The 24,327-nt window shown below is 41.8% G+C and overlaps 2 protein-coding genes across 4 annotated transcripts in view; one reads left to right on the plus strand and one right to left on the minus strand.

The window, feature by feature from the left end:
• Nucleotides 1-383: 383 nt before the first annotated feature.
• TXNDC9 (thioredoxin domain containing 9) lies at nt 384-11,195 on the minus strand. Of its 2 annotated transcripts, none has more exons than XM_030465037.1 (5): nt 11,115-11,195; nt 9,149-9,365; nt 6,342-6,460; nt 4,217-4,471; nt 384-1,902 (listed from the first exon to the last, which is right to left on the minus strand). In XM_030465037.1, the coding sequence occupies exons 2-5, from the start codon at nt 9,335-9,337 to the stop codon at nt 1,785-1,787; spliced, it is 681 nt and encodes a 226-aa protein (XP_030320897.1). In that variant the 5' UTR covers nt 9,338-9,365; nt 11,115-11,195; the 3' UTR covers nt 384-1,784. The 2 variants fall into 2 exon arrangements, with proteins under 2 accessions (XP_030320897.1, XP_008496282.1); XM_008498060.2 differs by lacking the exon at nt 11,115-11,195 and adding an exon at nt 10,413-11,063 and having other exon boundaries at nt 1,589-1,902.
• Nucleotides 11,196-12,922: 1,727 nt separating this feature from the next.
• The window catches only part of EIF5B (eukaryotic translation initiation factor 5B), a 35,765-nt gene continuing 24,360 nt past the window's right edge, over nt 12,923-24,327 (plus strand). For both annotated transcript variants that reach the window (XM_030465016.1, XM_030465025.1), the window contains exon 1: nt 12,923-13,040. In XM_030465016.1, the coding sequence (XP_030320876.1) occupies nt 13,006-13,040 (35 nt within the window). In that variant the 5' untranslated portion in view covers nt 12,923-13,005. The remainder of the gene's footprint in view (nt 13,041-24,327) is intronic.

Consider the following 24,327-nt stretch of genomic DNA (forward strand, 5'->3'; position numbering starts at 1 on the left):
CAGCCCAATCAACTTAATTAGGACTTGAGATCAGTCTTGCTAAGGCACTCTTAAAAATACTGCCAGAACAGAACTGTTTTCTAAACTACACTTCATGCAACTGGACAGAAAAAAAAAATAAAGCGTGCTTTCTAGTGAATCTAGTTTATATGTTAAAAAGGGGATCAGCTTGAGGGAAGTCTAATTTATGCTTCTAGCAGATTAATGGGCAGCTGTGTACAATTTAAATAGACTGCCTTCTCGAAGTGATGTTGCAATGTTTGACAGACCTGTAAGCAATTTGCTAGAAGTCTAAAAAGAGTACATGCGACTTTCCGATGGACCTTATTAAAAGAAAAAATGTAACCCACACCACCTTAATTGAAAGGATGCACAAGTCAACATTAGAATGAAAATAATTTTATTTCAATGTACATGAACAGAAAGAAAATATATATTTTAGAACTTAGAGATGTATTGCTGGGCTGGCCCAGAAGTGTTCTCCATTAAAAAGCAGCAAGACTGACTTGATCCACTTCACTGCTTTTTGGACCAGCTGAATCTGGATTCAAAGTACCACCTCAAAAGAGTCCTTCAGCACACACCAAACTTTTTTTTTTTCTTTTTTAAATGAAAAGGTACTTCATCAACTCCTCACCTAGCCAGAAATTTTACATTGAGATCCAAGGAAGATCTCCCTTGAAAATTGTGTTCATTATTGAAGAACAGTACACAGTGCTATATCTAAACTTAATGGATCAAGGTTTCTCCCAAATATGTGTCTATTCTACTCTCTTGTACAAACCACCTGCTATAAAAACCACACATTCAAAACGACAGAACCATAAACACCCAAGAACAAGGCCGTTTTCAATACCCTTGTTGCTGTGTGCTATTACCCACTGTATCAGCTTTAACATGCAGCATACAGAGATGGTAAAAGGGCATTTTTCTTGACCATCTATTGCAGAATTCACAGAAGTTACAACTTTTTTACAACTTATAGTGCAATGTAGTTATTAAGTATCATGATATGGCACCATAACATAAGCAATCATTTTTCAAAATGCACAATTCCTTTTATAGTAATTTTGTGGTGCTTTACCGATAATATAAGGAATAATATATTTTAAAAGACAACTGGAAGAGGAAATTATAAGGAAAAATCTTTCACAAGTGTCTATCATCTCCTTTAATAAACTATAAAAAAACCCTAGAACTATCAGATTCAAGGAAAACAATATAGTTCTTCACACAACATAGTTAAACTGTGAACTCCTTGCCAAATGATGTGAATGCTACAATACTGTGGGATTTAGAGATTTTTTTTTTAACCAGCAAATGCTCTCATATACAGAGTTCCCTGAGTCACTTTTTTTCTTACAGTGTATTCTCAGAAAGCACTGTTATATGCTCAGTCTGTTTTCACTCTTCCTTGTGCATCTGCTTTTAGCCATTGTGACTGGATGCTGGGCCAGAGGGACCTTTGGTCTGACTTGGTACAATTGTTTCTAACAGTTATTTCAAAACACCTCATAACCTTACACTTAACACAAAGTTCATCGTCTGCTATGTTATTTAGTTAGACAGGCTCAGATTTTTGAATTAAAAATAACTTCTAAAAGAAAGAAAAAAACAAACTGAACCCTAACTTTTTTCTGCTTTGACTCAGTTGTATAAAACTGTATAGAAAAATGAGTGTTATATGCAGATGTAATGAAAAGCAGTAAGATTTATAAAAAACATTCTTAGAAATGTACCAAGCATAAACAAAAGATGATTTACAAATGCATTTATCTATTCCTCTAGTCATCATCAGAATCTGAGTCGTATTTCTTCCCTCTGATAGTTTTCTTATCCAGCTTCGTAAAGGTGGTTCCAAATTTCTTTTGACTTTGAAAAGGTGGGTCCATCAAATTTCCACTGGAAGAAGAAAGTAAGACATGTTGATTAAAGCTGTATTAATGCAGAAAGTGAGAAGCATCTCTAGTCACCTGTTTCTTCAGAAGAGCATTATAAGAGAACACAAACCCTACTCCCTAAAGCCACCCTAAAGCCACTGTGGTGTTGGTCACCCTGCACAAAATGGCCTGGCTAACTAACTGTAGTTAAGACAGGAGTGTGAGTGTAAACAACTGTGAGTAGTAAAACAAAACAAATCAAACCCACAAACCTGTTTGAAAGGGCTTTTTCTGCAAATTGATCGTGCTAAAGACAACCATTTGTCAAACTGAACTGTCACCGGGGAATTAGAGAAAGAGTTCCTAAAGCACGTGAGGAGCTAGAAGTACAAAAGAAACTAAAATTTTGTAGCAGGGACTTCAGAGGAGAAACAGATGAGACAAATCTGGGTTCTGTACTGTCAGAAGTCACCTGGTACTATCTCTGCCTAGGCCAGACAGAGCAGCTTCCCCAACAGATACTGCACTCCAGCTAGAGAACTATGTGTGGCCCTGTGGGAGTTCTGTCACCATCCTGTGGGGCTATGGGTGTTTGGGAACAACAGGAGTTCACATAAAGCTGGATCACCCTCATCTCCTAGAGCATAGGTGCACACAGAAAGCAATCTCCTCCTCTTGCTCTGAAAAAGTGTGCATGTTCTCACTCACATGACCTGTGATGGGTCACTGAAGTGTCAGTGAGCAGTTAGAACCTTCTGGAAAGAACTGTAGAAGGGTGCTTAGAGATTTGTAGGTACTAACATTTTGCTGGTACCTATCTTAAATGTACAATTCACTGATTACTAGTTAATTACATGTCAGTAACAAGCGAACACACAGCTTGAATCCTTATTTTGGTCAAACAATGTGACCTGATCAGTTGTTCCCCTAAAAACAGTATAGCCTGTCACTAATCTGCTACCCCACAGGTTGAAGGAAAAGGCTCTGTTTCTAAGCTCTGAGGAAGAATACTTTCAGGAACTCTAGAGAGTGGGACATTACATTGAGAACAGTGTGGAAATGCAATACTTGTACATAAATGGATGTCTCCTGGAATGGGTCTCCTGGGCTATGCAGATATTATGGCTCACTTTGCAAAGTCAGAGTTATCAAACTCAGGATCTGGCAAAATGAACAAAGAATGAAAAAACTCCCACACTCTACAAGTAGCTAAGAGCAGAATGCACAGTACAAGTGCATTTGAGAACCAAGCACAATTATGCCCTAAGCCAATGTACTAACACTTTGCAAATTCAGTGCAGCTTGGTATAACTCCACTGAGAGATTTCTCCCATAAAAGCCTGTTGCTGTCTTTGACTCCTGTGTGTATTTGATTGCTAGTGAACTGGGTATTACCACTTGTTTTCAATTATAATTTTTTATTTCAGTCATTTAATTCAAAGTTCAACAGCTATTAAATTAAACTGAACAGTAGCTTTTTTGCCTTTGAGGTGCAACACTACTTCTTGCAAAGATTTAGAAAATGGATCCTGAAATAAATCCTGATAATGAAATATACACACAAAAAAAGCCAAAGACGTTTAAAACAAAAGAACAAAATTAATCTAAAAAGATAAAGATGACATTTTAGCCACACTGGAAAACAAAACAGAAAGTTCTGGTAAAGATTCTCCTATAGGGTTAGGCTATCGTGGTGTTAGTCACCTTCTACTGCCTTCTATCCCATAGTCCTAAAAGTGGGACTTATGATTAAAGTGACTGTATTATGATTGTATTTTACTGCTACAGAAATTTATTTGTACTTGTACAACTTATTTTCACTTTCTGTGATATTCACTGGGAAAAAAAGATTCATGTAATACAGACTAGCATGCAGTTTAAGGATGACTGAGTCTTCTCTGAAGTGATTACAAATGCTCAAACTTTACTGAATTGCCACTGTGACATCTGACCATCCATAGCTGATTATTATAAAGGATTACATTAGATGCATGCCACTCAAAGGATGTAACAAAGCAACACAGCTTGTGTCACCTTGTGTGTGATGCACTTTGTGGCAAGAACTCCATTTTTGTTACTGTACAAAAAGGACAATGTAATGCTCATTACATTAAGTGAGCACAAAACTTTGCCAAAGATACACTCTCTTCTTCCCCTTGCCAAAGTCTGTAGATTAAATAACTGGATTAAACTCTCGGGTGGCTTAAACACTCAACATTATCAAAGTTACAGATCAAAACTTACAGATACTCTTGCATGCAAGCATGTTTTCTTTGCACTGTGTATTGGGGAAACAAACAAACAAACAAACAAACAATGACGAAGCAATTAATTACCTATAATTAATTACATCTGCACAGCCTAATCTCCATTCTAAAGTCTCTGTAGTGAAGTCATCAGTGTTACCGAGGTCAGTAAAGCCCACAACATAGTCTTGTGTTTTTCCATCTTTTAGTAGTGCTAGTGTGGGAATTACTTTGATGCGCAGTCTCTCACATAAGAAAGGAGCTTTTTCAGCATTTAGTTTCAAGAACTTTGTCTCAACATGCTTTTTTGCCAACACAGCTAAATGTTTGTCCATTATTTGGCACCTGTGAAAAAACCCAAATATTTGAAGTGTTAAAATCAGTAAGCTCAAGATTACATGTTTTAGAGAAACTTTAAAAAGAATAGGAAAGAACTAGTTCTATGATGTTAATTCCTCAGATACTACTTTTGTAATTAATTTAATTTCAAGAGAAAAAGTGTTTCAAAGTTAGCTGGATTTAATTCCTAATCAAATAACAACCTGGAGTACCTTTATTGCACAGTGCACCATTCATTTCTCTGATTTACTCTTAATTACTCCCACATACACCTGAAAGCCTCTCTCATTTCTTGATGCCAGGAATTATTGATGAAATTTCCTTCTGACTTATATTCTTCCTGCTTTAGTTTCAGTGCCTGATAGCAGGAAAAAGTTCTCTATGATGTACTTCACATCTTCAGAAAAGTACTCTCAACATGTTACACATTAGGGTTTTTTTTCAGTCACTACCTCCACAACTGAAGATGCAGTAACTCACTGTATAGGGTGAGGGGAAAGTGATTTGCAGACTGCTTCAGTAGTGCTATAGGCAAAAATATTTCACTTTTCTGTTGAAAGAAACAGAAGTGAGCACACAATGATTGTTTCTCAGCTAAAAAACAGTAACATGAACAGCTCAAAATACTTGTCAGATGGCAGAGATTTGCAGACTTGCCACCTGCCATCTCAGCTTTCTTGTCTTCTTGATGCTTAGCTGCATGAACTTTGTGATGTGACTGTCCTTTAACTCAAAGGCAGAGCCAAACAGATCAAGATGCTGGAGTGGGCAAGGATGAAAGCAACTTGGTACTTCAGCTCAAAAACCTGACACACTAGCTTCAAGCTGGCTGTCAGTGTGACACATTTTACAAAGTAATTCAGAGACAGTTCATTCTCCTGTCTGAGTCTGCACTGTTGGTTCAGGAAAGAAACAACCCAAACCTGTTTAAAGCTGCTTTATTTGCAGACAGTCTTTCAACTTACTGAGTAAAAGCTAACCAAATACACCTGCTTCAGGTATTTCTGCAACTTAAACATTTATTTTGGAAAATGTAGGATGGAGGTACCTCCCTGCACAATTCAACTCTGACCTCTTTCAGTTTCTCACATTGCAGCTGTTTCAGCTTATATTCTATAAACTAGATAGAATATAACATCTTGGGAAGGACACATGACCTAACTCATCAAGCAAAAGCAGTGCAACCAGCTCCTCCTGAAACAAACTAATTTGCAACTGCATGTCAACAGATCCAGACAGAACCACCAAGAAACAGCCAACAACCCAGAACTCCTGAAATTCTTGCAAGAAAGTGGGAGATCTTATTTTAGGTTCCCTTCTAAGTCAGGACATTTTCTCAGATCTAGGTTGTGATTATGTCATTTTTCAAGGGTAAGCAAAGACAGGCACAAAGGGAACGCAGCTGCAATTACACAGATCCTTTCAAAGTAAAAGGCTGAATCTTGAAGATGCTTAAACAAGTTATTTATATTTTCACTTTAGTTTGCCAGAATATCTCTGTCTGGAATAACCAAAGCCATCTTTTTGAAATGCTGCTTCTGTATGGTCACTTTATTTACAGACCTGGGTTCCTCAAACTAAATCAATAGAGAAAAACAGGACTCTCTCTAATACTGTCAAACAAGCTATGCCTTTATATTCTAATCAGCTGTGTAAGGGAATATTGTCTTCAAATCACATGCAGATTAACTGGAATGGAAAATACTTTTTAAAAAATCAAATATCTTGAAAAGGGAGTGAAATTTGGAAAATGAATGAATTTGCATACTTCTAATATGCCTGATTATCTGTGGGATTTGAAAGAACATAAGAAAATATCTATTTTTTATAGACATCTATAAAAAAAGGTTCCTTGAGTATAGCTTATTTACTATACCTGAATGTTGTATCTCTATAAAAATGGCAAACCACATTTTTACTCTCTTTGACTTCTTGGAAAAAGTCTCTTTCACTTGGGACTTCTCTGTATTCTCCATGTCCTTTTGAAAGCCACTCCTTTTGAAAAAACATAAAAGGAAATAATTAGTATGGATTTTATTATTCCTGCACCTGTGACACATGCTTTTAGGAAAAAAAACATAGGAAGTTTGCAGGGGAAACACATTTCATACAGTAAAGGAGAAAACAATTACTTCCCTCCTTTAGTTCTGTTTTGAAGCTATGTAAATGCCACTGGGCTTGACAATACTTTTGGGTTGTTTCTTGTCAACAACAGATAGGCTACCTTACTTATTAGGAAATGGAGACTCTCATGAGAATCCACTCTCATGAGAACCCACCTGGAGCACTATGTCCAGTTCTGGAGCTCCCAACACAAGAAGGACATGGAGCTGTTGGAGTGAGTCCAGAGGAGGGTGACAAAGATAATGAGAGGGCTTGGGCACCTTTTCTATGAGGACAGGCTGAAAAAGTTGGGGTTGCTCAGCCCGCATAAGAAAAGGCTCCAAGGAAACCTTATAGCAGCCAACCAGTACTTAAATGGGGACTACAGGAAAGCTGGGGAGGGACTTTTTACAAGAGAATGTAAATCTTAGGACAAAGGGTAATGGTTTTAAACTGAAACAGGGTAGATTGAGATTGGATGTTAGGAAGAAAGTCATCACTGAGGGTGGTGAGACACTGGCAAAAGTTGCCTAGAGAAGCTGTCCCTGGTTTCTCACAAGAAGCATTCAAAGTCCAGGTTGGATAGGGCTTTGAGTAACCTGGTCTAGTAGGAGGTATCCCTGCCAAAGGAAAGGAGGTTGGAACTAGGTGACCTTTAAGATCCCTTCCAACCCAAACATTCTGTGATTCTATGAAATGCAACTCTTGCACAGAGCTACATAAACTTTTGCAGTGCAGCCCCTCCGTAAGACTCGGCTATTCACTAACAACAGAAAATTCTCAGCATTTGAAAACTGCTAATTGACAGGCTGGGCTATTCTCTTTAAAATGTTTTTTTTCACACATAACACTTGTCTAAAAATTATTCAAGTAATTACATATATTAAAATTTTTTTTCTAATTTTTCCTTCTCTTATAAAAGAGAAAAAAAGCCTATCTGCAATAGATTATGTTTATCTACAAAATATACACTGAAGATATCTTGCTATCCAGAAAACATTAATAAAACACACGTGCACCATTAGTCACAAAATGTATGGGAAAACAAAATTTAATAAGCTAGAATTTACAGGCAATTTCAAAGCCTGCCTGATTTAAGTGTGGAAATACATTTTACAAAAAGCTTATTTCCTGGATTTTCAACTTATGCACCCTAAGAAAATACCCAGCTTCTACAGCACTGAAAGTTAATTGTAGGATATTAAAACACGTACAAACTAAGCCAAATGATTGAAGTAGTATAGTATGACAGAACTGGTCACAAAGCTTTATGTTTGCAATAGGGGGAAAAAAGATAATTAAATACATGACTGTTCTTGGTCTTGCAGTTTTATCTGAGAAGACTGAAGGAAAAAAAAGTTTCCAAGCAAGCCAAAAATATCCTGTAAGCTAAATTAGGATAGAACAAAGAATATTCTGGACATTGTACCCATTAAAAAGTCATAGAAGTATGAACACATGAAGTAGTCATCATGATTACAAATCAAGAAGTGGCCTGTCCTTCAACAGTGAGTATGCATTAATTCCCTCTGCACAAGTCTATTTCAGAATAGCATGGCAGTACACTCCTTTTGCTGACTCGTATCCTACTTCAAATTTGCATTTCCAAATGCATGGGGACAGTGACTTAAGATCAACTGACAAGCTTTCACTGAACTACCACGTGTTCTCATCCAAGCATTACGACTTCTGAAAATCAGTAGAATCAAATATAAATGGAACTTTTTAAAGATAAGCAAATAGTGTGCCACTTTCTCTAATTCTGTGTAGAGAACCAAATCCAGAAACATTGCCTGTCTTCCAGCATTCCAGCCATGCAATGACATTTGAAACATCCTATTTCAAAGAATGGCACTAGCTTTTATGAGTTCCACCACCGCCAGAACACCAACCCAGTCACCTCTCCCACAGCTCATCCTATTTCTTTTGCTTACGTGTAAAAAGCTAAGAAACCTATGGCTTCCCTATTTAAAAAATCAGTTCTCACACCATATGTTACCAAACCTTTGGTGAGAACTAAGCTCAAAAACACTTTTTGGAAAGCATAAAGACCACAATTTAGCATGAGGCATCAGGGGCCAAAGCAGAATTTCTTTCCTACAAGAAGAAATGAGCAGTCATGCAAAGACAACATTTCATTAGGTTAGAAGGAGAGTGGGATAAACAATTCCACCTCAGAAACAAGTGAAGACTCTGTATTGTTATTCTACTAAAAGCCTTAAGAGAAAAGCATGCCATAAGTAACAATCTCCAGAATTCAGAAGGTTATCCTTATAATTAGGTTGCCTATAAGGCAATGTATAGGCAACACAGACACACTCAAGCCTTTGTATCACTCTCTTTGTCCTATCCTTAACTGTAAGCACCAAGTTTCTTCTTGCCTTCTGTTAAAAAACACAAAGCATACACACATGGACAGTCCCTTGCTTTCCTGAATCATTTAAATTAATAAGCACATAAAGGGGAGGAGAAGAAGAACAAAACAAACAACCCCAAAACACTTAGTTCACATATACAATTTCCCTAGGATTTGAAAAAAAGCCTGTTATTCTGTACACCTCAAGAGCCAACAGAAATTACCTGTTTCTGCTGCTGGGCCTTTTTTAGTGCCTCAAGTCTTCTTTGTTTAAGGCATTCCAATTCATCTTCATCCATTTGGTCCAGCTTCTGCATTTCAGCATCCAGATGCTCTTCCACAACCTTGGCAGTCTGAAGTATTTCATTCTCCAGAACTTTTTGAAGTATTTCAACAGAGGTATCAGCAGCCATCTTTAACTAGAATGTGATCTCTTCAGAGCTGCAGAAATAGCAATACATGGAATTACCATTTATACAATTACTCTGTGATTCTACTAATTATAGGTCTGACCTCTCTGACTTGCAGTTCACACTGCAGAGAAACAAAATGCTATGCTATCTGAAGATAACAAATAGATAGCTCTTTTCTATACTGCAGCCACTTTTGGAGAATATTTTCATATTGAACAAAGATGGCAACAAAGATGCCAGTCAAGTCCTATTCTCTCAGTCCCAAAGCCAGCTGTTTAAAATGCACATGAACCTGAAATGACTAGTCAATATAAAGAAGAAAATCCACCAGTTCTAAAAGAACACCCACCCTGAACCAGATCTACATACTTGTAATAAACATGCTGAAACCAGAATATGCAACCAGCAACCTCCAAGCTGCTGGGAGGAGGCATAAAACGTCTCAGAATGTGCCTAAGCAATGCTCAGCATATAAGTGTATGCCAGTAGTTTAAGCCTAATTACTTTAGGTACCTGGTGTCTATCAACATATTTAAATCTCAATCCACACGCTTCTCCTCAGCTGAAAGGCAGGCATGGCACTCAACAGCCAATGCTTTAGGCAATTACACTTTTTGAATTAGTACCAGAAAACTGCTATTGCAAACACCCTAGTGGCTGCCAGTAAAAGGATTTTTTTAAAAAATAAAACCAACAACAACCACTCTCTAATTGCTGTGTGAAGAAACATGGCTAAACTGATTTTCTGCCACATTCCCCCCACCCAAAGACTTAAAAAATACTAAGACTGGGGTCCATGAAAAGCTGAGCCAACCTAATTGATTTTCTCCCCAATAAATTTATGCTACAAAAAGCTATTACTGTAACAAGTGACAGTTCTGAAATGACGACAGTGCACAGTCACCCGAATTAAAGTCTCAGCCTGCAGGCCACAGATCTGATATGCTGAATTTGAGTTCCAGAGTACTCTTGGTTGTATTTCCTTCAAGACAGCCAAACTCCTGGTGCCCTTGGCTCTGTGAACACCCTGCATGCAGGAGCCGGAAAGCATTTTAAATAGCGATGGGCAAAATACCAACATCCCGGCAGCATTCCAAGCGTAATGCAACATCAGCAGTGCTGAGCCTGCTCCCACACGGAGTCACAGGCACGCTGTGACCTGCAGCACCTCCTCTTGAGTCCTTCTCCCCGAAGCTGCTAACTACAAAGTTAGTGCTTCCTATCCCCCCTTCTGCTGTTCCGGAGGAAACAGGAACCCTGCTAGAGTGCCGACCAGAGGCCACCAGCTCTTCAGGAGAGGGAGTGAACCTTGCTCAGAGGGGACAAAGAGAGGCTTGTCCTCTGAGCGGACAAGAAGAAAAGCAAATAAACTCAACCCCAGACACTTTCCAGCTCGGCCGGTAGTCGCCACCGGGCTGCCGGCTCCCCAAGCCGCGGAAGCCTGGCTGTTAACAGGCGATCCCTCCGCAGCAGCCGGCCTGGGACCGAGGCCCGCTCCCGGAGGACTCGGCACTACCGACGGGCAACACTTCAGCCCGTTCCGCCGGGGAGGGGGGCCAGGGGCCCGGCCGGGACCGCCGGCAGTGGGGCCGAGAGTCAAGAGGGTCGGCACATGACGGGATAATACGCGGGGGCCGTTACAGACAACGTCCCCCCGCCCGCCCAGCTCCTAACAAGCTCTCCGGGGAAAGCCTCAGCCACCTCTCGGCCGCGGTACCGGCCCCACCGCCCCTCACCCCAAACACCCGAAGCACTGACGCACACAAACCCCACTCACCCCTCTTTGCCGCCGCTGCCGCTCCGCGCCTCTCCTCTCCCCTCCCCTTCCCTCCCCGCCCCGCCGGTAGCGCCCCGTCTGCGCTGCTCTCGCGAGAGCCCGGGGGGCGGCGGCGACGCCTACCGGGTGAGCGCGCAGGCACGAACGCACGCAGCGCTCCCTCATTGGCCGGGGCGGCGGGCACGTCCCCGCGGCACCCCTGCGCACATCACGCAGGCTCCGCGCCGCTGTGGGTGTCACCGCGCCCGGGAGCGGCCCGTGGAGGAGTGGGTGCGTGTGGAGAGAGGGAAGGAAGGAAGGATGTGCGTGGTGTGGGTGGATCCCACCCTCGACATCCCCCTTCCCGTCTCGCAGCTCCACCCCGCGGGGAGGTGCTGCCCACCCACCCACCCACGTCCCGTTTCCGTAGCAACCGCCGCCTTTCTCCGCCTTTCCCTCCCCTGACACGCCCCAACGGAGGCGTCCCCGCCGCCGCGCCACTCTGGGCGGGGCTTGTTCGCGAAAGGGGTGCGCGTCCTATCACCCCCTTCCCCACACCCCTTCCCTCGGTGTGGCACAGCCGCGGGCTGGGCGGTTGTTGCGGCTGCTGGGCCAGGCTGCCGGCGGGGGCTGGAGGAACACGCCGCCCCCTTTTCTGGGGGGACCCCTTCTCGGGGTTGGGCGTGTGAGGCCGAGCTCCCGCAGGGAGTCGGGGCGCGGTGGGCGCGTAACGGCCGGGAGCCGCGGGGCGATGCCGTGAGGTAAGGGCGGCCCGCGCGGAGCCACGGCGAGGGCAGGCGGGGCTGAAAGACGGCGGTGATGGAGTAGCCGGGGGCTTGTCGTCTCCTGGGCCCTCTTGCGAGAGCGCTAAAAAGATCCAAAGCTTTAAATAACGGGATATTAAAGTGTGAGGTTTAAAAAAAAAAAAAACCCAAAACAAAACCACAAGTGTTCTGATTTCTTTTTTCTTGGAAATCTGACTCGCCGGTTCTGAAGTACGCTGATGAGGGAAGGTGGGGCGGGGAGATAAAACCCTTGGCCTTATCTGCAGCCCGCTGGGAGCCTGAGGGGGAGAAGCTGATAAGGAGTTGTAGCTGTGTAAGGGTAGAAAAGTTGGGAGGTGGGGGCTGTAGGGAGTGAAGCAAGATGGAGGTGGGGATCCTGCAGCTGAAAGATGAGAACCGCGAGGCTTGCTCATGGCCGCAAGAGGAGTGACTGCACCGGGGGGTGACAGCAGCAGCAAAGGTGCAGCTCACAAACAAAGCACATGAACGGGCGTGATGTCTGCACCGGCTGTTTGCTCAGGTCCAGTTTGCTTTGCTCTTGAGAAACGCGGCCAGGAGGAGATGGGGTTGCACCTGAGGGCCCCTCTGCCGTAACGAGCAGCACTTCTCGCCGTATTCCCGTGAGCTCAGGGCCCCCTTCCCCCGCCCCGCAGCAGCTGTGACCGCCCGGCCTCTCCTCTGAGGGATCGCTGCGCCGCGAAGGCTTCTTGGAGGGGGGAAGAGGGAGGCAGAACTTTGGACGCCGAGGACCAAACAGACGTAAACAAACCGCCTTTCAAGCAGCCGGTGGCTGGAACACCCCCCCGCACCCTCCCCCGAGAGCAGCCGCGTCCCCGCCACCGGAGCCGCAGCTGCCCCTTCGGTCCCCTCCTTTCCCGCCCGGCACCGCCTGCTTCCTCTACCCTCCGGCCGGCAGGGGGCGCTAGCGCCCGGTGAAGGCGCTCCCTTGAGACGGCTCTCTCTTGCTCGTCGCGTGCCGGCGCGGCGGGGGGGGGCGGGGCCGGGCGGGCGCGTGCGCGGCGCGCGGCGGGGCGGGCGGTAGGGGCGGCTGATCCCATATGCGCGGGGCTGCGCGCGGGCGGGCGGGTGTCGGCGGGGAGGGGTGAGAGAGCGCCGGGGCCGCCGCCATGGGCAAGAAGCAGAAGAACAAGAGCGAGGACAGGTAGGGCGCCCGGTGCCTCCTCCTCTTCCTCCTAACACTCCCATCCCCTTCTCTTCGCCACCTTCCCCGGGCTGCCGACAGCAGCGGCGAGCGCCGGTGCCGCGGCGCTGAGTCAGGCCCTGCCCGGGGCTCGCGGCCTCGTCGGAGCAGGCGAGGCTCGCCAGGCCCGGCCCGGCCCGGCTCGGCTCGGCGGCGGTGGGGCGGAAGACCCGGTCGTGCCCCTTGCCCGGGAGAGCGGCACCGGCTGTGCGTACAGGGCCCGGCCGGTGCTGGAGGCCCGAGGGGACGGCGGCCGCGGGGGGCGGCTCAGTGTCCCGCGGGCTGCGGTGCGGTGGGGGGAGGCCGGCGGCCGCCGGGGCTGGCATCGGCAGCAGGAACTCGGCCGTACGGGCCGGAGCGGCTGCGTTGCTGCCGCCGTCTTTGCGTTCCCTCTGAAAGGTTCCTCTCTGAGAGTCGCCCGGCTTCTCGGGGGTGTTTGTCCGGGAGTAGGCAGTGGCCGAGTGTCGCTGGTTGTGAGCGCAGGTCTCGGTTGTCAGCTAAAAATAGCTTCTTCGTTCTATTGTAGCGAATCAAGCGGAGGTTTTGTGCCTCTTTGTTTGTTTGTTTGTTTGTTTTTTTAAAAATTATTTTGAATTTGAGACAGTACCATATATCATGGTATAACTAGGTGTCTTGTGCACATTTAATAAATGCAAATGTTAGATATTTTAGTTATTGCAGGATGAAAGGATCCCTTCTGTGGTTATGTGTCTGACATCTTGGACTCTGTCCTGTCATTGAACTTTTTTTTGGGGTAAGAAATTCTTTGAACAGTGGTTATATTAACCATACAGAACAGTGACTAATTACTGCTGCGTGGATGTACACTACTGTTGTTACACATCACTATAAAATAATGAACACAAAGATGAAATAAATTTGGAGAGTGCTTTTATTTGTTAACACTGTCAAAGAGTTAATTTGAAAACTGCTGTCTTAAAATGCGAACTGGAAACACTGACTTTTCTCCCTTACCTTGACTGCTCATTTTGTATACCCTTTTTGAATCATTAAGAGTTTCTTCTATGAAAGTGCTCCCAATGAAGGCTATTTCACAAAATGTAATCTCTTCTGTAAGCAGTGCGTACTACCAATATGTATATTGCATTTGGAAGTTGGTGCTAGTGAGGTAGGTTGTTACCCTTTGCCAGATTAAGGTGTAAACTGTTTTAGTTTCTCTGATCTTTTCCAAATAATGAGTATTTTAGTTGACTGACTATGTTTACTCACACCTTTTGCCATACCATGTATGCTGCTTTGTAGTATCTGTTGTTAGTTTGTTTCATGAGCTGTATTTCACAGGTACATCTTGGAGCAGCTCTGGTGAGAAGATAAATCAAGATTTATTTGAGAAAGAAGGAGAGGTTGGATTTTCATGCTGTAAAGAAGACCTAGTGCTTGTCTTTGTACCTGGTGTTGTAGATGCCACAATCATGCAGAAGCCTCTGGGTACCAAAGCACCACCTGTTTGGGGCCCTTCCAGTGACACTGTCCAGTGTGCAGGGGAAACTTTGGCAGTCTTGGTGCCTGCTGAATACTTTTTTCTTATGTGTCCCAGTAAATGACTGAGCTTAGATCTCTTGTTGTGTGCTCCGTGCAAAATCTTACTTATGTCTAAAAAATGAAAACATGCCTTAAAAGAGAAATGAAAAGTTTATTGTTAGAATAATTGAAATCGAAGAGCGTAATGATTATTAGCCCAGATCTAATTGTTACAGAAAGAACAATAATGCAAGTAAAAATAGTTACACTTGCCATCTCACTGCTGCTCTGAGTCCTGAGGTCAGTGATTTCACCCAGATGATGGTGAGCTGCTAGTGCTAGGTGTGACATGCAGTGTGTTTGTGTTGATGGTTCCTTCATCTTCACTATAGGATCTGCTTGAGGTCATCTTTGTATGCTTGTGTGCTTTTGCTGGTCACTGGTTTGCAACACTGTGAAAGGCAGTATTTATTAGCTACTGTTTCTTTCATGTTTGTTACCCCTAAAATGAGTTTTGTCCAGGTTTGCATTTCTCTTAGCCAGCTGCTGGTGAGTTGTGGAATGTCCAGTGCTGGGTTGCATAGAAGCCATCTCTGTTTCTCCCCTGCCTGTGCTCCTCTCCACTGCATCCTGTGTCTTCATTTCCCAAGGCCTCTGCTATCATATCAGGCCTGTATTTCTTTCCATCATTATTGTAGAGTTTGAAATATCTTGTTCAATACAGAGGAACTGTTTTTTACTTCTGTCTATATGAAACTATGGTTACAGCATGCCTGAATAAACAAAAGTAGAACCAGTTAAGCATAGGTACCTGGACAGGTAGAGAAATCGCTGTCACAGCCAAACCAAGTAAAAGTTGAAGGCAGGTCAAGAAAAGTTCAGCCAAGGTAAGCCAGACAGGGTTTGGTCCTAAGGTCTTGCAAATGTAGTATGGAGCTTCCAGGCTGCTGCTGGCAGTGGTGATACTGTGTCACAGGGCTATGTGTTTGTGTGGCAATGGGAGGGATGATGTGGAAGAAGAATTCAAATTTATGTGTATTTGAGAAACAGGTCTGCACGTTTAGACTGAGCAAGGATGGATCTGGAAAGTCAGTGATGTTTTGAAATAGGCTCTGTCTGTACCATCATCTGGTGGTGCTGGTTTTAGCTGTTACCCCTGTAAATGTCAGATTTCTGTGAAAAAGAGGCTGCATCACATACTGGCATCTTTACTTTGAGGATGGGCTTCGTCATCCCCCACCAGTCTCCTTTCCATTTCCATTTTCTGTGGAAGCAGAGGCTTCCAGTCAGTTTTGTCTCCCACATCTTCAGTTCTAGTTCTGTGCTGTGCAGAGTTACTTGCTTCCCCCTTTTTTTTCCTCTCTTTCCTTCACTGACAACTGTTACAGGTATAATCCCTTGCATCCCTTTTGGCTGCCTTTCACATAACATGTGGCAGCTAAAGGGCATAACTTGCAGTGCATGTGGGAAGATGCAGGTGGTATGTGTGAGCTGTGTATATTGGTTTGAGAGTTCATTTGGTGGGAAGGAAGTTTTCTGCTTGTCTTCTGACATTCTGAGACAAGTTAAAGAAGGTAAAAGTCATCTTTATTCTGCTTTTCTCCACTCGATCTTTGACTTTGAGCTTTGACTTCCGTTGTGTGGTTTTCCCCATCTTTTTTTTCTGCTGAATACAGTAGATGTTATACTGATAAGTATTGATACATGTCCAGAAAGTGTGCTTGGAAATGAGGGTGAGGATGGATTTTGTCATGGGAAGAGAGTTTTAAGCATAGGGAGACAAGACCATGAATGAGATGGTAGCAGTGGTGACAGGGAAATAATAGGAATGCAGGAACATAACCTGTTACAAACAAAGATTGCTACCTGAACAAGTGTTCCAAAAAAATCCATTTCTACTATACCAGTCACCTCTGTTGTATTCCTTTGGAACTCTGTTATTGACTCCTGTCACTTGATCAGTGTGCATCTGTCCATGAAGAACCTATTTATCTCCAGTGGTCAGATCCATGGTTGCTGTAGGAAAACTCAGTGGTGTGTTAGGCACTTTGTGAAAGTGGAGAGTGTCTTGGGTCATATATAGCTCCTAAGCTGTATGGAAGTTGCTTCCTCTTTGGAATTTTGGTGGTTGTGTTAATTGCTCATTTTCAAACTAATCTTCATAGCAGACCTTTCAATTAAAATATAAGGTATCTGAATTTCCAGTCTTTCCTAATGGAAGAATGTATTTTCTGATGTATAATCTAGCTCTTCCAGGGACTCCTATTATGCTTTGGTTCTTGGATAGAGCCGTAATGGCAGAAGGTATGTCAAGGTTCTCCTCCAGTGTCTTTGTGAATTGAGTGTAGAATTTCTTTTTTTAATGTGTGTGAAGAGAGGCTGTTGTAAACTACAGAACGGTGTTTTGAATTCAAGCCTCAAACCGATGCTTTAGATTTTTAAGTAAGTGTGTTATATGCTGTATGTTACAGCTTATTTCCTGCCTGGAATAGGCATCTTTCCATCTATTCTTCCAGCTTTAAGTCATCTTCATGTTTTTCCTTAGCTTCCAGTAGGTATACTTTAGGTGTGTTTATTCCTTTGCCCTTTAATATTATGCACTGTTGCCTAGGCATACCACTGATAATTCTTGACTATTGCTTTAGAAGTTACAGGTGCCAGCTGCGATTCTGCAGCCAAGAGTGAATGCTGCTGCTAAAATAAGACTTTACAGTGCTGTTGCTGATGCTGTATATTGCTTTATCTTCTTCCAGTTAAATTACTGGTATTGTGTACTAGTCATTCTGTTTGACTCATATTTTATTAGTGTTAAGTAAAGTCTTCTTAATGGTTTGTGGGCAAGTTCTGTGAAAGCTAGAAAGCCTTCAAGTGCCTGTCATTTTGAAACATTCTGTACACCAGAAAATTCGCAGTAACTGTTTCTATCAGCCTCTCAAAAATATTTCCACAAGCAGAGCTTTATAGAGCTCTGTCAAATAAAACAGCTGATAAACCATTCAAATCCATGTTTTGCAAATCTCTGGAAGATGCTGGGCTTTTGTACTGAAAGGTGGAATAAAAGAATGCAAAATAGTATCTCCATGACAAAAGCTTATTGGCTTGTTCTTTGCAAATGTGTATTTCTGTTCCCCCAAACCTACAGTTTCTAATATAGGCCTTCCGTGTTTGTAGGAAAACTATTTTTATGCATTTTGTTTGGATTTTTTTGTAAGCAAAGCATCGTTGTAAAAAGACTAAGTATCTTCGGAAATCTGTAGTAATGGTAAAATTTGTATTATTTTTTCTTGTTTAAGCAGTTGTTGAAATCTTGATTCTCTTCATCTATGCCTGAAAGCATCTAAACCTTATGTATAACTGCTGTTTATGAAAATAGTACATGACAAGCCAGAAGGAATTGCAAAAACTTTTTTTCAGTTCCGTGAAGATCTCTAGAAAGCTTCACTCAGGATAGAGAGGTTTACAGTAAGTTAAACTTTACTGTTGTTGACACTCATAATATCAGTCCAGACAAGTTGATGGCTCTATATACCTTTGTTTTTTTTATATCAGTACCGTCATGTTTTTCTGGCTCTGGGCTCACGCTATATGTTTATTCTGTGCTTTTCATCACTTAAAAGCTGCCTGGGAGTCAAGGTTACAGTTCTGGACAAAATCTCCAGTGTAGTAACTTCTAATGCTTACATAATACTCCTTTTCCTACTCCCTCTATAAAAAGAGTCTTCTGGAGTTATAGAGGGAATAATATTTCTGCAGACAAATTCTATGTGCACATAATGAATTCAGTCATCAGGTTTGGCTTGCTAAAAAGTACAGTGCAGTTTGGTAGATGTTCTATTCTGAAAGCCTTTGTTATCCTACAGAAGATGTGTGTTTTGATGCTCTGGGTGTTTGCAGCACTAATGACTTACTCTTGACATGTGTGACACTTTTTTTTTCTTTTATGATAATGTAGTGGAGATTTTAGACATGAATCTGGTTTCTTAACACTGAAGTATGTCTAGATAGATGCTGTAAGAAGTATTGGTTTTCATTATAGTTAATATAGGTGGGCATCCTTTGCTTTTCAGGATTATAGACAATCTAAAGTGTGTTTCATGAACTGTTCTAAATGGGAAGACCAAATGCTAGTTCTTAACTTAGTGTTTTATATTCCATGCTTTCAGTAATCTTATTATCTGGGGACATAAGCATTTGGACTGAACCTTGAAGAGCTCTTTTCTTCCAAAGCTCTGTTTTGACAACTGTTAGCCACAACAGAAGCTTTTTATCTTGAAGTTTTGGTATATTGTTTTAAATAGGATTTTAAGTTGTGGTGAGCTTTTAATTTTTTGTATTTATTTATTTTTTACATGTGTTATGAAGGAGACTTTGATTTCATAGAATTTATTGGGGCTAAGAGTTATATTCTCTGTCTTTTTTTTTTTAAAATGTTTTCTAACCCAATAGTTACTCTACTCTTTTTTTTTTTCCTAGCCCAACTTGAAAGAGAAGGCATGACTCTTTAATATTAAAAATGGAATAATTGTCTTGGGAGCCTGAATAAAAAGCAATTACCCTTTTAGTCAAATTTTACTTCTTGCTGTCTGTCTCATGTAATTAGGTAGCTTCACCAGCTTCCTTCATCTTACTAGGGAAATGTAGCTGAGGTATAGTTTCACATCACTCTTCATTCAGTTGTCATAGGTCTCAGTACTTGTGGTCTTCCTCTTGCCATCCCCAGCTGCATGCTGGAACTGCTTCCATTGCACTGGATTTAATGCTTACGTGCCCACGGTACAACTCGGATGTTTTGGTATGATCTGCTGCCAAAAAAGTCTTTTCTGCAATTATTTGTGGTCCAAGATTGCCTGAGTTAATGAGATGGGAAAGGGTGTTTGGGAATGGGGAAGGAAGTCACTTCTTCCCATAGTTTGAGGAAAATGCAGGGGGAGGATGGCCTGTTTCTGGGGTTGTGATTTTTGTTATTGTTTGTCTTGTTTTATGTTAAGCACTGCCAGCTCCAGTGGTCAGTTGCATAGCTGGTGTTCAGGTGGACACTCCTTCACTGCTTGATCTGAGGAAGGATTGCAGTTCATTCTTTCTTGAATTTCATATTGTCTTGGGCATAAGGAATTTAAATGTTTTCAGCAGGAAAAGCAAGGTGGCTGCTTCTACTTTAAAAAAAAAAATGTAGCATTCACATTCTTTGGCAGGTAAGAATGAGGAAAAGGCCGAGGTTTTGATTTTATGTTTTGAATAGCCTTGCTGAGCCAGCAGATGTTTGCATTTTCAATATCATAATCCACTTAAAGAACAAGTTGGTGGTGTGTGAACAATTAAATAATCACTTCCAAAGTGGTTTATGTTCTATAGCATTTAAAACCAGTTGCTCTGGAAGAACTATTTTTTGGAAGAGAGAACGCTAATTTATCTTGATGCTTACAAGTAAATACAACTACAAATTGGTAACAACTTGCTAGTTTTGGATAAGCTTCTATTTAGAAATGCATCCTAATTACTGGACTCACCCATCCTCTGTATATGTGGGTTGTAGGGCATTCTAGGGGAGTAATGGTAAAGACCAGCCTAAAAGTCTTAGTTTTATTTAGCCTGAAACTATTGGAAAACCCAACAAGTGGAAACAGATAGGTCAGCTTATTTTCAGTCTCTTTGAAGTTCAAGGGCTGCTTTTTTAAAGCAAAAGAAAATGACTTAATGACTGGTAAGTACCTTTGAAGGTGGTTAGTAGAGGTGGTGTCATGTAAATGATGAAATATCTCCAAAGTTGCCTCAGCAAAACTGAGTCTTCTGATTATGCAGGAATCTGGACAGTGAGTTCACAGGAGTGATGCAACTTTCTTACTGTGTCAGCTTACTGACTCTTCTGCCCCATGCACATGAATGTTTTTTTTAGTCTGTTTTTAACTGTACAGTGTTTTCTGACCTTTGAACTTCATCTTTACAGAGACAGCTCAAACTCAATCCTAACTAAAATATTTTTAGAGTAATTTGACTTTAATTGTTATCTCAGTTGTAAGGTGAAGGCAAGGTTTAGTAATCGTATTTGTGCTGCAGTGCACTGGATCAAAAAGTACTTGTGATTTTTGTTTCTGCATGTACCCTTTAGTTTTAGTTTCAGCTTCAGCAAGAGAGCATTACCCTGCTGACTTTGTAAAGCTGGATGCTGGATTTCCAGTAGTTAGGGGCTTGTTCTCATTAAGATGAAATCTTCCATTTAATTTCTGCTGTTTCATTTAACTAATTTCAATATAAATGAGGGCAACTCAGCTCCTTTGTGTAGTGCTAATTAATCCCGTGGCTCCACTCCTTTGGTTTATGTGTGGATTAATAGTTTCCTTTGCTCTTTATCTTCCAGCTGCCTGGTCAGAAATGCCATCTCTGCCATGCATAGACGTGTAGTGCCTGTTTATAAGGAAGTTTTGACCCGTGTTTGGGGAGATGTATTGTAGGTTCTGTAATAAGTATACTCAAAGTCATGATTATGTGTGGTCTTTTCTAAGACCCTGAGGAAAACGTGTTTGCTGGTGGTCTTGCTAATGCGTTGTCTCTTACCAGAGAGTATCTGTGAAATGCTATTGACTTGCAAGGCTGTCCTTCCTGCATGGGAAGCTGGAGGAGCATGTTTGGCAAGGAAGAGCAGTTATTTGTTTCAGCTGCAAAAGTTCACTGAGCAAAGAAAAATGCTAAAGGTCTATTGTCTCTTAATGCGATAGCTGTAGTGCTGTGTTCCCCACATTTGTCTTTTTTTCTGGAGCAATGCCCAGAAGTCTCTCAAGTTTTTATGCCTAGGTTTGTCTGCTATAGAGATTATGTTGAGTGCAGTATTTGTCATTAGTATGGAAGCTTCACACCAAGAAAATCCCGGTAATTAATATATTAACTATGCCAGTACTTGGAGGGATTTCTGAACTTTCCAAGGAAGAGAGAAGTGATAATTAAAATATGCTTGGAACTGTTGTGAAATACTTTGTTGGGAAGCTCAGTTGATTTTTACCTCATTTTGGTATTGTAGGCTTAAATCTTTATTTTGGAGCATGACAACTTGTGTTCTGGTGAGATGTGTGCAAATTAACAGCTGTAGTATCCTAGACTGCAAAAGAAAAGGTAAAACTTCAGACTTAAAAAATATCACTGGTTGTGCACAAGTGTCAGAAGCTATGAAACTTGGTAATTTAAGTATTTGAACAAAATGGCAAAATGTGCCCTTAAAAGACTAAAGCTGATCATAGGAAACTATATGGAAACTAGGATTAATTTAAGATTGGACATCTGTAAATCAAAGCTTGTGTTAGGGTGGACTCTGACCTCATTATGTCTTCTACAGGGAATTTCTAGGTTCTGCCTGTTGCAGACCATTGCGTCATAAAAAGAGCTTGTTCCAAAACTGTGCTGCTTTCTTGTGTTTAAAAAACACCTCCCCACCCTCCTCCCTCTGAAAAAACAAAAAAGCCCAACACCCTAGTAATTTTTTTAGCGGATGTTATGTAAAAGCTGAGGGGTTTGTTTTGTTTGTTTTCCTGAGATTCTAGTCTTAAATATTACTTCCCCACTGTGCTAGCAAGAGAAACACTTTTTTCTAGATACCATGCATCTCTCAGTCACATGATCTTTCCACTTTTCTGACTCAATAGCTTGCAACTGTGTGGGATCTTATAAATAGCAGAGCTACTGGCTGTCTTTGTACATCTGACTGGATGGTGGTAGGTAGCTTTTCATTTTGTTTCTGAACTCTGCTTTAATCTTCACACTGAATATGATCTGTACATTCTCTTATGGGCAGGATTTCAGACTGTAGCTTTATTTGCTACTGGTTTTGCTTAACATGTACTTCAAGTAGCTTGGGTTGTGTTTTGGAGCATAACTTTCTGTTGCTGGCCTGATTTGATGCTTTGATTGCATGAGATGTTGAATTTCCTTTTTTGCCCATTCCTGACTTAGAAATCTTCACTTACTTGGGAGCACTCCAGTTTCTTAGTATAAAGTATGTGGATGTTTCTGTATGCTACTTTTAAAATGCCTGGGAAAAATGTGAAGTCATATTACTATAATCCTGCTTTGAAGTGCAGAAGGCAGTGAAATTACATAGAGAAAGTGCAGAACACTTACTAAAATCAGTTATATAGCTCTAAAGAAAAGTAATTTTGCTTTGTATCTGAAATATGGTGATCTCTGCATGCGTTTTATTGATTGCTGCCATATCCTTTAGCCTGACTGCTGGGATTTCTCCCACAGTTTTTATCTGTGTTAAGCAAAGACCTCCATAGAGGAATGTGTGCAGACATTAAGTGTTTTGAAAATTGTTTAGGCTTGAGTGAAGTTAAGTATGTGAAGTACCTAACTCTTGCTCTAACTTACTGCACTGAAATGCTGTTGTAGCAGTATCAGAGTTCTCTTCAGAAATGACAGCAAAAACAGAGGCTGGTACAAAAAGTCTGTGAAAAGGAAGGGTGGCTCAGTCTTCCCTTCTGAAACAGAGACAAAGGAAAATCTGTGCAATAATTCCTTCTCAGCAGTGCAGTTGCACTTTGCTTTCACCTTCTTGCTTTCCAGACCTCCTTGAGCCACTTGTCCTAGGAAAACATAGGTTTATCTTGGTGTGTGAACCTGATCAACAGCAGCTCTCCTTTTGAGTCCAAAGCATGAGCTTGAATGGCCTAAGGCAGTGAGACTGTGAAGTCTGCATGTGAAGACTTCATGTGAAAGCACTTCGAGGTTAGAACTGAAAACTGAGCATACCGGTGCTTTTGGGTTCCTGTATCGGGCACTTAGGGTTGGGGTTAAGGTTGAGATCCTTGTAAAGGCTGGATGGAGAAGGAAGAGAGGCTGTGTGGTAATATTTTGGAGGAGGGGGAGGTTTCTGCAAGTGTTCAGGTTTCTGAAACTGCTTAAAAAAGTTTACTGGAAAGGTGTTCCTAGGTGTGTCTTCCAATATCAATAGGAAAGAAACTCTCCTGCTGTCTGTCTTAAGTGCAGTGGGTTCCTTACCACACAAGTCTCCCAGAAAGGGGTAGAGGGCACCTTCTTGATCTTCCTTTCAAATTTCTTTTGTTAAAAAATCCTAGTGGAATATGAATAGAGTTTAAAAGGGTAAGGAAATTCAGGGTGAGTGTGGGAATAAACTAGTAATGGAAGCAGAAATTAATTCCATGGCTTTCCAATAATATTCTTGCTTTACAGTTCTGAAGAAGAGTTACAGTATTTATTGTTGTGTATTGCATGCAGCCTTAATTTTGCTGGGTAATTTATCAATGTGTGAAGCCTGCTGTGTCTCTTAGTAAATGGCAATGTTGTCAAAAAGTTTGGTTTTTAACTGTTAAGCAGTGGAAGCCAAGGCTGGAAAGGTTCTTAAGTTTATGCCACTGTTGTTACAGCTAAGTCTTCATTACTATTCCTAAACTGTTCTTACAGTCTGTCAATTAGTTTCTTCCTTGTTTGATTAAAGGGTCTTTCCCCCCCAAAGAAGTTTTATTCTTCAAGCTTCAGTTAACTAGAACTGGTTTAAAAACAAATAAGCTCTGCACTCCCTTAAGGTCTGTGTCCTAGAAAACAGAAGGTACCATAAACATCCTCTTTGCTAATAGCATATAAAAAGTGTATGATATATGTTGCAGCATAACTTTCTGAAAAGTTGCAATCTGAAAAGTCAATCTATGCAGACTATAACCTGTTTAAAGACTTTGCTCTTTAATATCTGTACAACCGTGGCTGTACTGCTCCCACTACTATGGATCTTAGCCATATGGAAGTAGTAATACAACTTATGTTT

Source organism: Calypte anna, chromosome 1 (assembly GCF_003957555.1).
Source record: "Calypte anna isolate BGI_N300 chromosome 1, bCalAnn1_v1.p, whole genome shotgun sequence".
NCBI classification, from domain to species: domain Eukaryota; kingdom Metazoa; phylum Chordata; class Aves; order Apodiformes; family Trochilidae; genus Calypte; species Calypte anna.